This window comes from Bufo bufo, chromosome 6 (genome assembly GCF_905171765.1).
Source record: "Bufo bufo chromosome 6, aBufBuf1.1, whole genome shotgun sequence".
NCBI classification, from domain to species: domain Eukaryota; kingdom Metazoa; phylum Chordata; class Amphibia; order Anura; family Bufonidae; genus Bufo; species Bufo bufo.
The window spans coordinates 92,910,855-92,927,262 of NC_053394.1; the positions used below are offsets into that span (position 1 = coordinate 92,910,855).

The window sequence follows — 16,408 nt, forward strand, 5'->3', positions numbered from 1 at the left end:
GGAACACTGTGTCAAACCATTTTGGTACATTGTAGGCACTCGGTATGGGAAGAGTAGACATATGGCTTATGTACTAAAAACTGGCATAGACAAAAAGTTAAGGAGCTGCCCTCAGAAACTAATTGGATGAAACTTTTTTTTATATTTAAGGGCAGATATGAACACTGCACGGAGCTTGTACAGCAGTAAAGTACCGCTGGCACCACAGTATGCCATCTGGTGCCTCGGTTGAAGCAATGCTTCTTGACATTCTACCCTAGAAGCTTTGCTCCAACAGAAAAAAAAAAACTCTGTATGAATTGAAGGCATATCGAGATAAAGTCACAAGTACCTTCATGGGTGCAGTATTACAGCCCCATGCTAGTTTCCACGAGGTCCTACTTTTTGGAATGGAAGCTTTTAGGCCTCATGCACACAACCGTTTTTTGCATCAGTGTTCGATTTTCCTTTTTTGCAGATGGCACACGGACCCATTCATTTCTAGGAGTCCCTCCAAAAGACTGACAGCACGTGAATGCCATCCATGTGCTGTCTGCATCCACATGTACATTCTGCAAATTATAGAGCAGGTTCTATTCTTGTCCGCAATATGGATTTTTCTCAGTCATCAGAAGAAATTACTATTCCCATCTGCAATTCAGACAGGAATAGGACATGCTTGATAATTTGCAGAAGATGTGGACAACATAAGGATGACATCCATGTGCTGTCCATTGTTGGGGAGGAAGCCATAGAAATGAAAAAGGTCCGTGTGCTATCCGCAAGAAACGAAGATCGAACACGGGATTTGGTATTTGTCCAGCCGAATATTGGCACTAATTGGGGAAACAGGCCAGAACCCCGCCGGGTCCCATTATAGTCAATGAGGACTGGCAGTGCCGGATGCAATGAACCCCGGCAAGCTGTTCCTCTACCACAGAGATCAACCTTTGGCACGCCAGCTGTTGTGAAACTACAACTCCCAGCATGCACACTTTCTTGGCTGTTATTGTAACTCCCATCGAAGTGAAAAGAGGATTCTGGGAGTTGTAGTTTCACAACAGCTGGAGGTTATACCAGAACCACTTGCCGGATCATATTAGTGCTAGCGTGAAACTTGCCTTAGGCCGTTAACAATTAATGGCATTTTAGAATCCATTAAATCCCCATGCGTTTAGTCTTACGCCCTAGATCTGTAAATACCGTACACCGCTGGCAAATCAATTAAACACATTATATACGTACAAATAAACATCGGTATATATCTGCCTGCTACTCGGATTTATTTCAAAGCTGTTGCCATAAAATGTGAAACTTCATTTTGAAATTGTTGTCTATTCGCTCTTCATGGTTACAGGGGTTCCTTAATATGGCGGCTTCCTGCTACAATACATCCCGTCTACAATGACTCCCCTCAGAATGTCCTTCAGGGAAGTCGAAAAAGTACCCCAACAGCAACACATACCATGCCTATCGAAAATTCCAGTTTTGAATCAGGTTAATACAAAAATAAAAAAAGCTTTCCCCAAGGGGTTACCGTAAGTCTTCTACCATGGCTTTTTCAACTGTACTGTTTACAATAAATGGATTTACATCAGGATATTATATATGTTCAGAAAAGCCCGAGAAGGTAAAATAGGATAAATATATTACCACTCAAACCAAAAATATGAAAGTAGACCCGTCAGGAGTATCTGAGGGAAACGGGTCACGTATAAGGGACGGCTAAAAAGATCAACTCATAAAATATTACAAGGCTTTGATTATGAAAGACTATAATTACATCATACAGCGACGGCAAGTACAGAGAGTCATGAAATTCTTTTCTCGCCGTCAAGCCGGACAAACGACAGTCAGCCGTATGACAGCAAGAGCAGAAGCGAATATTTGGTAATTAGGTTTCTATTGTCTATGCAATATGGCTACAGCTCCCGATCTTCTGCTAAAATGACCACTAACTGAAGATAAAGTACCGATATCTCGGTGAGTACAGAAAATGTAAAGATATGTCCAAAAGATGTAAATTCAGAAAAAAAAAAAAAAAAAATCTGCAGAAAAATCTGCATGCCTTACATGTGGATTTACTGCAGATTTTGCTGCTTTTTTTGCCGCAGACATTGCAAATGGTGCAAAATCCAAGGTGAAAAAGGCTGAAACATAAATTGAACTTAGGATTTAATATCCACCCCACAAATAAGTTTCAGTACCAATGTTTTCTGCAGTGTGGGGATGATATTTGGGAATCCGCAGGAAAAGAAAAGAAAATTAAAAGATAAATCAGCATTGTATCCACCCTGTGTGAACATACCTTCAGAATTCCTTCTGGCATTTACAAACTCACATCTTATATTGGCAAACTATTTACAAATGAAAAATGTATATATATTCTATATACTATCATATTGCTCCAGGAAATCAGCAGTTTATAAATTTTTTAGATTTACAGAAAAAGCAGCTTTAGGTCCGGTCAAGAGCCATCACACGGTCTCTTGTAATGCATGTAAGCCAAACCTACTGTATACATTTTTTTTTTTTAAAGCAGCATGTAAATGATGTAGTGTGAACTACACAATACCAAAAATGGGTCAATTAAAAAAGGTAAAAACCGAAAACCACCAAATCTTTCACCCGATACGACTCAGTATGCTCTTAGAACAGCAGGGGAGAAAAGTTTAAACCTCAGAAGGTCATTTTGAAATGTTTTCAACGTCAAAGACACATACGATAAAAATACGGTCAACATTTACACCACACCATCTGGAAGGGGTAATGCAAGTGGAATATAATGAATATTAAAGGAGGCAGGACCTAAAAGGGTACACGTCATTGAAGCTGAACCCTTTAAGGCCTGATTCACGAGACAGTATTTTCCAACCCAGTTCTGTCCTGACTGCACCCAGACAGTACAAGGACCCATTAAAGTAAATGGCGCAAATCAGACATCCATTGGCCAGTGTCAGATTTCCATCCAAAAGTTATTCGTTCATTCAAACGGAACAAGGCCCTGGACATGTTTTGCCGATGGAAATCAGAACGGCTCCTTGAATTAAGGCCCCTTTACACTGCCTGATGTTCGGGCAGATCATCACTAAAGAGCGTTTGTACAAACGCTCCTTAGCGATTATCTGCCAGTGTAAAGGTGCCGCCAATTATCCTCCTTCACAGGGTAATAGGATATGTGGTGTGGTCACCAGCAGATAGCGATGTCTAAACAGCCTCTGCTGCCGGCAAACAATGATGCTGTATGGGGGGACGAGTGATGACATTAGCGATCCCTCCTGCCCATACTGTGGAGGAGATCGCTGCATGTAAATACAGGTCTCCTTCACTGACGAGCAGGGGATTGTCTGGAAAGAACGCTTCCTTCCCAAAAATCGTCTGCTCTGAAACTATCCAAAAATGGCAGCAAAGGGCATTCTAAAAATGAGTAAGGAGATGAATAGCACTGATAGGCTGCAAATCACAATAGATTCCGCACATACATTTAACATGGGGTGCACAAACTTAATTACTGGTCCAAGGGAAAACGTCCCATAAACGCAGATGAAGCAACTGCTACAGAGCCCCAAGAGAGGAGGGATCGGCGTTACCTCCTCCTCTTTTCATGGGTGGCGAGTAGCTATACATTTGTCCACCCTCCACCAGGATGTGTGAACCAGCCAGGGACCATGGACCCTCCATTTAGGGGGTTTGGTGGGTCAATAAGCCCCAAAAAGGGAGCCCACTTTCATCATTGGCTAGGGCACATTTTTCTTCTATGTATACCCCTGTCCCCTGACCATAATGTACTATTTAAATGGACCTCGATTAAACGTTATAGAAGCATTACTAATCGTTTATAGTCTTTTCATTTAATTTTGGAGACCAGGAGAGAAAAAAAGGGTTACCGCAGGTTATACTGTACGTTGCAAAAGGTCAATCCTATTAAAAAGGGAACCTGTCACCATGAAAATGGAATTTAAAGGGGTTATCTGATATCCACCATATCCCCCTAATGCCTGGGACCCTTGTATACATTATACTTACCTGCTCCCCAGCACCCACATTGCTCCAGATCCCTGCACGAGCCCCCTTGAGCAGGTAAGTATAATTCATACAAGGGGCCCAAGCTTTGGGGGTGGGATATTTTAGATATCGGATACCCCCTTTAAGCTATAGAGCAGGAGGAGCTGGGCAGATTGATATATAGTTTTGCAGAAAAAGATTCAGTATAAATTATAATTTATACGTTTAAATTGCTGCTCATTCTGGGTTTTGAATTCCAGGAGGCGGTCCTAACAGTGATTGACAGATATACCTGTATACACAGTGATAGAGGGAAGGCTGTCAATCACTGATAGGACCGCCTCCTTCACTTCAAATCCAAGAATGAGCAGCAATTTAAATAAATTTATAAATTTATACTGAATCTTTTCCCACAAAATTTTTAATAAATCTGCTCAGCTCCTCCTGCTCAAACACATGTTCAATGTGACAGGTTCCCGTTAAGATACACATCTAATTGAACAAAAAGGAAATGCCGAATGAAAAAAAAAAAAATAATAATATTCAAACCTATGAATTGCAGATTCAAGGAAAACACAGAGCAGCAATACAATGTTAGGGTTCCCTTCCTTTGAGAGGTAGAGGTCTTGTTCTATGACCAAGCAGCATACTGTACGACAGGTCTAGAAATGAGATTGTTCATACTGTCCGATTAAATATTCTATGGACACAGCAGAGGTTTTTTTCATCTTTCAGAGAATACGTTTATATTGGAATAGGGAAAAGTCACGCTGGAAAAAGGTGTAAAAGGCCATGTATACGGCTTCTGCGGTTTACAATGATTTCAGATGAAAAACAGACTAATTGGTGGAAAAAGCTAATTAATAGCGAAATACACCACATGAACTCAAAAGCGATGCATTTCCTTTCCCACATTTACACCACGTTTGATGCCAAGCTGCTGCTCCAAGTACTACTGGCACTGGCTTACTCCCACTCCCCCTCATTCACAAGACATGAACGCTTGGCAGAGCCAAGGTCTGGAGGGATAACCATTGACCAATAGCCCTCTAAAGTGTATGGCCAACTTTAGCTTAGCTACTGATTACTAACTGCTTCCACTTTGAAGGGTGAATCAGTATTCAAGAGCTGATCCAGCATATAAAGCATTGTCTGCCTCCCTACCAAGCCATTAGTCAAATTCCTAAGCCAGGTTAATAAAGGACAAACATTCATAATCCGACTCTGGTCCAACTTCCAAAATGGTGGTTACTTCCTGTAGAAATCTAAATAACTTACATTTACATATATATAGATATATCCATCTACCATATGGATTTCCAGTTTTAATCTTTGTAAACAATTAGGGGTTAAACTTGTAGGGTTCAATGGCTCAATATCAAAACGGATGTAGGTTAGTTTGAAATATTGTGATCTTCCATGTAATATTCCTCTCCAAGATAAGAACATCTTAGTGACCTTTGTATGAAGGCACGGTTTCTTTCACATGGACACTGCTCGTATGGTCTTGGAAGAGTGGTCCCATCGCACCATAACCTTCCCTTACTCTTTATCCTCCAAAATCCAGAGAAGAACGTTATCCCATCTGCTTGCCAACCGCAAACTTCCCAAATGCCTACATATCACTTCAATTTTCCTGAGTAATATTATAAAAAAGATAAACCCCTTCCACCAAGATGAAAAAAAAAAAAAAAGCTTAGAACGAAGAAATCACAAGGGAAAAAAAGGTTACCACAATTACAAGTGCAAATATTCTTGAAGGTATGTTCTTGATTATCTGGTCATTGGCTCCCAATCCGAATTATAAACCAATTATTCATTTAAAATACTCTGCAAGACAGATATTAAGTTCTTCAATCCATAGATATAGCCAAGGTCTTTTCCTTCACTTGGAAAGACATGAGCAAAATCAATCATCCTCACATCAACTTGTTTGCTATCCCTCAGGTCCGGAGAAACCTGGCAAATTACATTTTCCAGTTTCGTTAGAAGGTTACCATTCAGATGCTCCTGTGGAACGTTATTTTGATTTTTCCGGGTTCTGTCCTCACCTAAAATCTCTCCTTCCATAAAGGCTTCACTGTGCAGTCTTTTAGGACATGTCTTTTTGTTTGCTGCATAAATTCTAGACCGTTTCTTCTCCACCAGCATCTCGTTCTTACCATTCTCCATGGAGCTCAACCTGCTGATGTTATTATTGCACTCGGTCAACTCGTCATCTGTAGGCAGCTCTGGGGGGGTAGCAACGTGCTTCTCGTGGACTTTTCCATCAACTGTTGGGGTCGGTTGTGGACTAGAACCATCATAAACAAAAAGCAAGGAGCTTGCATAAAAGTGAAGGATGTTCTGATTCTCAAACCACTGCAGAATGTTCTGCACTATATGGAGGCAAGCAGACACAGCATCCTTCCTCAAATAACAGCCATTGTTGAAGAATTTTGATAGACCTGCAAAAAAAGAAAAAAAAATTATAATAAGGAGAAACCAGACATATCATTCTAACCCCCCATTGACAGAGCAAGGCAAATTAATTTTAAAAGATAAAAGTAAATGAAACATGGCTCTTTTTCCATTCATGATCTATCCTACAGTCCAGACCTTCTCATGCAGTATACAACACAAGAGCAGACATATAATATGCTGTAGCTCATGTGGGAACAGCACATAAAAGGCAGCTAGTGACAGACTGTTAGTCAACCATATTTGCCAATATCCAATGTTTTCCATTTGCATAGTCTCCTACTTCCAGCCTGGCACTGCGGTGTCTAAATGTCCACTGATGGTGGGTTACGAGACCGGTCCCATCAACCAGCGGCCACCACGACCAACACTACAGGCAGACTCTGCATAAGCTAGTTCACCGTGTGTCCACAGCGCTGGGCTAGTGGTAAACACTTCTGCCACAGTGTTTGATACATTATAAACCCTTCCCAGACAGGGTCCTCTCTAGAAATTGGGCTACTGGTTAGAGACCATACTTACGCAGATAATATCACTGCAGACACCAGGCAGTAAAAACAATATGGCAAATGAAAAGCTGACAAAGTTGCAAGCTTTCGAGGCTTCTTGGGTCTCTGTCAGGCGTCTCTTAAGACAGTATCTGAAGAATCACATAGTTATACACCAAAGTACAGAGATGTAATGACTTATGCAACATCAGTGGAGGTGCACTTTAAAGGCTACTTGTTTCTTATCTTATTAAAGTTCAGGCAAGCATTTGTGATGAAATAAAAACATACCATATTTCTCGCTCCATAAGACATGTTTTTCCCCCAAAAAAGAAGGGGGAAATTGCAGTGCATTTTAAGGAAATACTAGCATTACAGAAGCGCTCATTTGTGCTCAGTAGGACTGGGGAGCAGTGAATACAGTGTCCTCACTGCTCCCTGCTCTTCTCCAGACGCTGCACTGCACTGTCTGCATACAGCGTCAGGATGTAGTGTGCGCACTATAACCCGACACTGTGCGACGTCAGGTCACAGTGGAGCCCAGAAAGCAGCGAGTGCAGGAAGAGCCGCAGGATCTGCAGAGTGGCAGCGCAGTCCGGTGCTGGAGAGGCAAGTTAATTTATTTCATTCCTGATGGGGTCTGATCTGAGGTCTGATGAAGAATGGGCGTCCGATTTGGGGGTCTGCTCTGAGGTCTGATGAAAAATATTTTTCCTATTTCTCTAAATCCTAGTTGCGTCTTATGGAGCAAAAAAATATATGTTCTCTGTTCACTTATTTTATACCCGCATCTTCGATCCTTCCCACTGCTGCAGCCATGATGTCATTGTCTTGGCCAATCAGTGTGCTCAGCTGAATACGGCATATGACTGCTGAGGCCAGTGAATGGCTGAAGCGGTCGCATGCAGTGTATGGGGACCTCATCGCTTCAGCCAATCAGTCTGGTGGAGAGAATCAAAGTGGTGGGTGAAATAGGTGAGTATATGTTATTTAATTGTTTTATAGCAAATGCGAATCTGTAAAATAACTCAGAACACCTTGGGGGGGGGAAACACTGCAATAAATTTTAAGAACCTGCAGGTATGTAAGGACTGCAGACTACAATGAAGCATTCCTAGAAACTCATCCCAACCCCACCACATCAGATACATCTCTGTATCTCCGTGAAACAACCCTATCCTATTAGTCTATGGATTGCAAACTTCATTTAAAAATAAAATACACAAAAGCTGCTGAAGCAGATAGAAAACAAAGCTTTTATTAGGATTCATATGGCTTCTGCTTTATTAAAAGTCCGTACAGTATACTGAAGTGTACGTCACCATGCTCTGACACTCAAACAATTTTTCTTTTTTTATCAACAGAAGTGTGCAAGGGCTTGTTTTTGTGTGGAGAGCTGTAGTTTTTATTGATACCATTCCGAGCAACAAAAGCATTTTTGGATTATATTTTATTCCATTTTTTGGGGGTGAGGAGGTAACCAAAAACAGCAGCTCTGAAGTTTGGAATTTAACAGGGTTCAGCGTGGTGGGACAAATAACAGATATTTAAGCAGATGAGACACAATGAAGTTTCGTTTTTATTGTTTCACGTTTTCACATTTTTGTTCCCTTAGGCCAAGGTCACACTGTGCTGAAATAAATAAATAATCTGATGCAAATTCTGCTTCAGGATTCCATGTTTTTTTTGTTTTTGGTTTTAGAAGAGGTTTTCATTCAGACATAGTTTTTGATTCTGCCCATTTGAAAAGGGAAGTCTGGATCTGGATTTGCAGCGGAATTCGCACAGTATGAACATTGCACTCTCCCATGCAGATGCCCAATACCAAAATTGATACCACACCACAAAAAAAAAAAAAAAATACCCACACGTTAACCCCATGTTGCTAGGGTCCCATTTTCATTAGTGGCAGGTAGCTTTACTGCGACGCCCTCTTTCCTTCTCCAGTGTATGGCTGCTGATGAGAACAGGACAGGCGCTGCACATGCACCATGTAGGAAATGATACTAAACTGCAGAACATAACGGAAAACGGGCAATTCCGATATCAAACCGAACATCAAATTATCAAGACTTTGATACTCGGTACAACCCCAATTGTAGTGCATGGTGATTTTACTGGCAGAGACAAGGTGTAATAAGGACTGATCCTGGCCACAGCAGGTGGGTGTCAGTTGTGTAACCTAGTCGGCACCCACCGTGTATGAAGCAGACTCAGCTCCTCCTGCACATGTAACGTACATGTCAATCAGGGTGTGCAAAGGTGTTAAAGGAAATCTGTCAGCTACCAAAAAGTGAGCAGATCAGAGTAAGTATGTAATGGATATATTTTTACTTGCTGGCGTCCTGATGCTGTGCTCCCCAGAAGGGAAAAGGATAAAGATGACCACTCTCCAACATACAAGTTCTCTCGATTTATTTTAAAGGGGTTATCCGGGAATTGATGGCCTACACTCCAGATAGTTCATCAATATCAGATCGGTGGGGGAAGTATAACTTCTGGCACTCCCGCCTATCATCTGTTTGAAGAGGAGCTCCAGTGAGCACAGCAGACTCCTCACAGCTTACCAGGCACTTTGCCATGTATTGCATAGTGGTTGTGCTTGGTATTGTAGCACAGAAGTGGACGGCACAGGCGCGGGATTTCGTTAGCGATGCTGCGAACTCGGACATCACTCAAGAGGAGCAGGGTGGGCTACACGGAGGACCTGGGCTGGATAAATGGTTATCAACGCTGAGTAGCACCTAGAGGCTCATTAGAATATTGTAAATGTGTGCTTTTTTATTTTTTAGGAGACCGGCGCAATCACAAATGTAAAAAGAACACTTATGTACTGCTGACATTAGCACATCGCTAATGTCAGTCAGCTACATAACAGAAATTCTGATGGTAGAAACCCTTTAAATGAGACAGAGTTGCACCTAGGCCATGTCACCGATGTACAGTGAAGTCATTGTCCTAGAAAGAGGCCTAAGCACTCACTGAACATGGAAGCTGCTTGGCAAGGGGTCCAGGTGTAGGACTCCAGCTGATCTGATAATAATGACCTATCCTGAGGTTAGGCCATCAATATTAAATTCCCAGATTTCCCCTATAATGCAGATTTGTTGAAGCAAAGCATCGGTAGGGGCAGCAAGGATAAATATACAAAACACATAATCGGACTCCCTGACCTTTACACTCCACAATGCTCACGGTAGTTGGAGACATTTGGAAGCTGTCTGATTCCCTTTAAAGGGGTTGTCCGGGTTCAGAGCTGAACCCAGACATATCCATAATTTCACCCAGGCAGCCCCCCCCCCCCCCCCCCCCACTGACAAGAGCATTGGAGCATTTCATGCGCAGATGCGCTTCCTTGCCCTGTGCTGGATCGCAGTGCATTCGGTGAGGTCACCGGCTCTGATGGGCCGGCTTTAGCGCTGCCCTATCCGTTCTACAGGCTAGGGCAGCGCTAAAGCCCACCCATCAGTGCCGGTGACATCACAGGGCTTACTGCTGGGCAGAAGCCTCCAGGCCTAAGGAGAGCCCGGTACATCACCGGAACTCCAGAAAATGCCTTTGTCCTGCGTGATTTAGCGCAGGGCAAAGGAGAGCATCGGAGCATGAACTGGTCCGATGCTTAAGTCAGTGGGGCTGCCTGGTCGAAAATGGGGGATATGTCCAGGTTTAGCTCTGATCCTGGACAACCCCTTTAATGGTCATTCTCAAGGTATATAGTCACAGACAATTGAAGCTGGTCATTGTGAATAAAGCAGCATAATGCTGCAGAAAGTACGGCAGAATCACTGTTTTATAAAGACCAAAACTGAATGGTTCTTTCAAGTGAACCTGTACTATAAAAAAAATAAACTTTTGATACATCATAGTGACATAATGGGCCGGCGCCACCAGTAAGGCGACTTAGGCAGTCGCCTAGGGCGCCATTTAGCAGGGGGCGCCCGTTGCGGTGTGGTGAAAAAAAAAAAAGTTGGTTATATAAGTTCGGCCGGCCGGCAGCGCCCCTCATGCTGCGCCTCCTAAGCGGCTGAGCTCCTCTAAAGAATCTCCGGCCGCCGGCTCAGTGCTGCGCAGCCTGCGCCTGCTGTGTCTGCTCTGTGCTGTTAATGTACCGTGGCCGAGCTCTGTTCGGTCCGCGGTATAGGAGCTTTTGTTTCCTGTACCCGGCCGGACTGACAGGAAGTGTTCACTTAGTGTGCACTTCCTTTCAGTCCGGCCGGGTACAGGAAACAAATGCTCCTGTACCGCGGACCGAACAGAGCTCGGCCACGGTACATTAGAGAGGGGGGGGGGGGAATGGAAATGAGAGTGACAAGGGGGGGGGAAATGGAAATGAGAGTGACAAGGGGGGGGGGAATGGAAATGAGAGTGACAAGGGGGGGGGAATGGAAATGAGAGTGACAAGGGAGGGGGGAATGGAAATGAGAGTGACGGGGGGGGGGGGAATGGAAATGAGAGTGACAGGGAGGGGGGAATGACAAGGGGGGGGGATGGAAATGAGAGTGACAAGGGGGGGGGAATGGAAATGAGAGTGACAAGGGGGGGGGGATGGAAATGAGAGTGACAAGGGGGGGGAATGGAAATGAGAGTGACAAGGGGGGGGAATGGAAATGAGAGTGACAAGGGGGGGGGGATGGAAATGAGAGTGACAAGGGGGGGGGAATGACAAGGGGGGGGGGGAATGGAAATGAGAGTGACAAGGGAGGGAGGGGGGGTAGAATGAGAGAGTGACAAGGGAGGGGGGGTAGAATGAGAGAGTGACAAGGGAGGGGGGGTAGAATGAGAGAGTGACAAGGGAGGGAGGGGGGGTAGAATGAGAGAGTGACAAGGGAGGGAGGGGGGGTAGAATGAGAGAGTGACAAGGGAGGGAGGGGGGGGTAGAATGAGAGAGTGACAAGGGAGGGAGGGGGGGTAGAATGAGAGAGTGACAAGGGAGGGAGGGGGGGTAGAATGAGAGTGACAAGGGAGGGAGGGGGGGTAGAATGAGAGTGACAAGGGAGGGAGGGGGGGTAGAATGAGAGTGACAAGGGAGGGAGGGGGGGTAGAATGAGAGTGACAAGGGAGGGAGGGGGGGGTAGAATGAGAGTGACAAGGGAGGAGGGGGGAGAAGAGAGTGACAAGGGAGTCCCAAGAGCCAGACTGCAGCCAGAGACCAGATCATCTTATTGTCCTGGTGGTAAGTAGACAATGCAATATGTTTATTATGTAATTGTTTAGTTATTAATACTACATTGGAGACTAATTTACCTCACATTTAGGGTCCATTCACACATCCATGTGTGTTTTGCGGATCTACAAAACACGGACAGCGGCAATGTGTGTTCCGCAGTTTGCGGACCGCACATTGCCGGCACTAAGAGAATATGCCTATTCTTGTCCGCTATTGTGGACAAGAATAGGACATGTTCTATTTTTTTTTCAGGATCGGAATTGCGGATCCGGGGCCGCACGTCATGCAGCCCCATAGAAATGTATGGGTCCACAATTCCATTCTGCAAAAAGAGACAGCTACAAGAAGCTTGATTAACCGTAAGGGGAGCATAGCAGTTCTTTTAACCGCCTCCGGACCGCCTAACGCAGGATCACGTTCCGGAGGCGGCAGCCTGGCGCAGAGTCACGCATATATGCGTCATGTCCCGAGACGCAAGATTTCCTGTGAACGCGCGCACACAGGCGCGCGCTTTCACAGGATCGGAAGGTAAGAGAGTGGATCTCCAGCCTGCCAGCGGCGATCATTCGCTGGCAGGCTGGAGATGCGATTTTTTTTTAACCCCTAACAGGTATATTAGATGCTGTTTTGATAACAGCGTCTAATATACCTGCTACCTGGTCCTCTGGTGGTCCCTTTTGCTTGGATCGACCACCAGAGGACACAGGTAGCTCAGTAAAGTAGCACCAAACACCACTACACTACACTACACCTCCCCCCCCCCCGTCACTTATTAACCCCTTATGAACCCCTGATCACCCCATATAGACTCCCTGATCACCCCCGTCATTGATCACCCCCCTTTCATTGATCACTCCCCTGTAAGGCTCCATTCAGACGTCCGCATGATTTTTACGGATCCACTGATACATGGATCGGATCCGTAAAAATCATGCGGACGTCTGAATGGAGCCTTACAGGGGGGTGATCAATGACAGGGGTGATCACCCCATATAGACTCCCTGATCACCCCCCTGTCATTGATCACCCCCCTGTAAGGCTCCATTCAGACATTTTTTTGGCCCAAGTTAGCGGAAATATATATATTTTTTTCTTACAAATTCTCATATTCCACTAACTTGTGTCAAAAAATAAAATCTCACATGAACTCACCATACCCCTCACGGAATTCAAATGCGTAAAATTTTTAGACATTTATATTCCAGACTTCTTCTCACGCTTTAGGGCCCCTAGAATGCCAGGGCAGTATAAATACCCCACATGTGACCCCATTTTGGAAAGAAGACACCCCCAGGTATTCCGTGAGGGGCATATTAAGTCCATGAAAGATTGAAATTTTTGTCCCAAGTTAGCGGAAAGGGAGACTGAGAAAAAAAAATAATAATAATCAATTTCCGCTAACTTGTGCAAAAAAAAAATAATTTCTATGAACTCGCCATGCCCCTCATTGAATACCTTGGGTGTCTTCTTTCCAAAATGGGGTCACATGTGGGGTATTTATACTGCCCTGGCATTTTAGGGGCCCTAAAGCGTGAGAAGAAGTCTGGGATCCAAATGTCTAAAAATGCCCTCATAAAAAGGAATGTGGGCCCCTTTGCGCATCTAGGCTGCAAAAAAGTGTCACACATCTGGTATCGCCGTACTCAGGAGAAGTTGGGCAATGTGTTTTGGGGTGTCATTTTACATATACCCATGCTGGGTGAGATAAATATCTTGGTCAAATGCCAACTTTGTATAAAAAAAAATGGGAAAAGTTGTCTTTTGCCGAGATATTTCTCTCACCCAGCATGAGTATATGTAAAAAGACACCCCAAAACACATTGCCCAACTTCTCCTGAATACGGCGATACCACATGTGTGACACTTTTTTGCAGCCTAGGTGGGCAAAGGGGCCCATATTCCAAAGAGCACCTTTAGGATTTCACAGGTCATTTACCTACTTACCACACATTAGGGCACCTGGAAAATGCCAGGGCAGTATAACTACCCCACAAGTGACCCCATTTTGGAAAGAAGACACCCCAAGGTATTCCGTGAGGGGCATGGAGAGTTCCTAGAATTTTATATTTTTTGTCACAAGTTAGCGGAAAATGATTTTTTATTTTTTTTCTTACAAAGTCTCATATTCCACTAACTTGTGACAAAAAAATAAAAACTTCTATGAACTCACTATGCCCATCAGCGAATACCTTGGGGTGTCTTCTTTCCAAAATGGGGTCACTTGTGGGGTAGTTATACTGCTGTGGCATTCTAGGGGCCCAAATGTGTGGTAAGTAGTTTGAAATCAAAATCTGTAAAAAATGGCCGGTGAAATCGGAAAGGTGCTCTTTGGAATGTGGGCCCCTTTGCCCACCTAGGCTGCAAAAAAGTGTCACACATGTGGTATCTCCGTACTCAGGAGAAGTTGGACATATCTCCGTACTCAGGAGAAGTTGGACAATGTGTTTTGGGGTGTCATTTTACATATACCCATGCTGGGTGAGAGAAATATCTTGGTCAAATGCCAACTTTGTATTAAAAAAAAAAAATAAATGGGAAAAGTTGTCTTTTGCCAAGATATTTCTCTCACCCAACATGGGTATATGTAAAATGACACCCCAAAACACATTGCCCAACTTCTCCTGAGTACAGCGATACCACATGTGTGACACTTTTTCGCAGCCTAGGTGGGCAAAGGGGCCCACATTCCAAAGAGCACCTTTCGGATTTCACCGGCCATTTTTTACAGATTTTGATTTCAAACTACTTACCACACATTTGGGCCCCTAGAATGCCACAGCAGTATAACTACCCCACAAGTGACCCCATTTTGGAAAGAAGACACCCCAAGGTATTCGCTGATGGGCATAGTGAGTTCATAGAAGTTTTTATTTTTTGTCACAAGTTAGTGGAATATGAGACTTTGTAAGAAAAAAAAAAAAAAATAATAATCATCATCATTTTCCGCTAACTTGTGACAAAAAATAAAAAGTTCTATGAACTCACTATGCCCATCAGCGAATACCTTAGGGTGTGTACTTTCCGAAATGGGGTCATTTGTGGGGTGTTTGTACTGTCTGGGCATTGTAGAACCTCAGGAAACATGACAGGTGCTCAGAAAGTCAGAGCTGCTTCAAAAAGCGGAAATTCACATTTTTGTACCATAGTTTGTAAACGCTATAACTTTTACCTAAACCATTTTTTTTTTTACCCAAACTTTTTGGGTAAAAAAGAAAAATTTATATATGGATGTCGTTTTTTTTGCAAAATTTTACAACTGAAAGTGAAAAATGTCATTTATTTGCAGCATGCTGCCTTCCATTCTAAACTTACAAGATACTCACCATGTTTTATTGTGCCTTTCGTCAGGCTTCGTCCATAGTGCTGGTTTTGAGTCTCAAAGCTGTCTGAATCCATGTGGTAGACCTATTATTTACAACACAAGAAGGAAAAAAATATATATACAAATTTAGGACATCTGCACTCAATAACTATGTAAGAGACAAAAAAAATATAAAAAATAAAATTAAAAAAAATGCATTACGCTGTACATATTTTCCACCATGACAAAGACAGTTTGTTCTAGAAACATATGAAACCCATCAATACATTTGGATTATTATATTAAAACAAAAATAAATAAATACATACATACACCAAAACAGAATCTGGTATTAGGGAAGAGAATTCAATTTTCATACAACAGCCCAGGTGCACAGGATGCAGAAGGCACATACTCAGGGCAACACTGCCACCTACTGTTCAGATGTATAGCACAGAAACTGTCAAACTTACCGTTACTTAACTGAATACCTATTGCACTATTAAAGATGGCTGTCTTCTTTTAACTAGGTTTGTGGTTGATGATATGGGGAGCGGTACTGTCTGTGTGACGTTACAACATTGTAGAGGGGGCATCGGAAGTGGGGAAGAAAATGCAAAAACTGCACTATATGAGCACTGTTGGCGTTAGGTACAGTAACATTATTAAAAGGAGCTTTGCAAGAGAGGCTTCCAGCACTGTACACTGTACCCCAGTGCCAGAAACGTGCCTTCCGCGACTACTTCTGTCTACTTTACATTTACATTCCTGGCGGGGGACATACATGACATCACTGGAGGTGCACTACTTTAATGGCTACTTGTTTCTTTTTAAAGTTTGGGCATGCATTGTGTGATAATAACATATGCTCACTTATATTATACCCGCCTCTTCCTTCCTTCCCGTTTCTGCAGCCATGATGTCATCTTACTGGCCAATCAGTGGCCTCATGCCACATGACTGCTGAGGCCAATGACTGGCTGCAGCGGTGCTGTGGAGTATATGGGG

General features: G+C 43.5%; 1 protein-coding gene across 1 annotated transcript in view; it reads right to left on the reverse strand.

Moving 5' to 3' along the window:
• Positions 1-4,701: 4,701 nt before the first annotated feature.
• IPMK (inositol polyphosphate multikinase) overlaps positions 4,702-16,408 on the reverse strand; it is a 57,829-nt gene continuing 46,122 nt past the window's right edge. Inside the window, exons 5-6 of the mRNA XM_040435153.1 lie at positions 15,423-15,504; positions 4,702-6,431 (exon numbers count right to left, since the gene is read on the reverse strand). Coding sequence (XP_040291087.1) covers positions 5,797-6,431; positions 15,423-15,504 — 717 coding nt within the window. The 3' untranslated portion in view covers positions 4,702-5,796. The remainder of the gene's footprint in view (positions 6,432-15,422; positions 15,505-16,408) is intronic.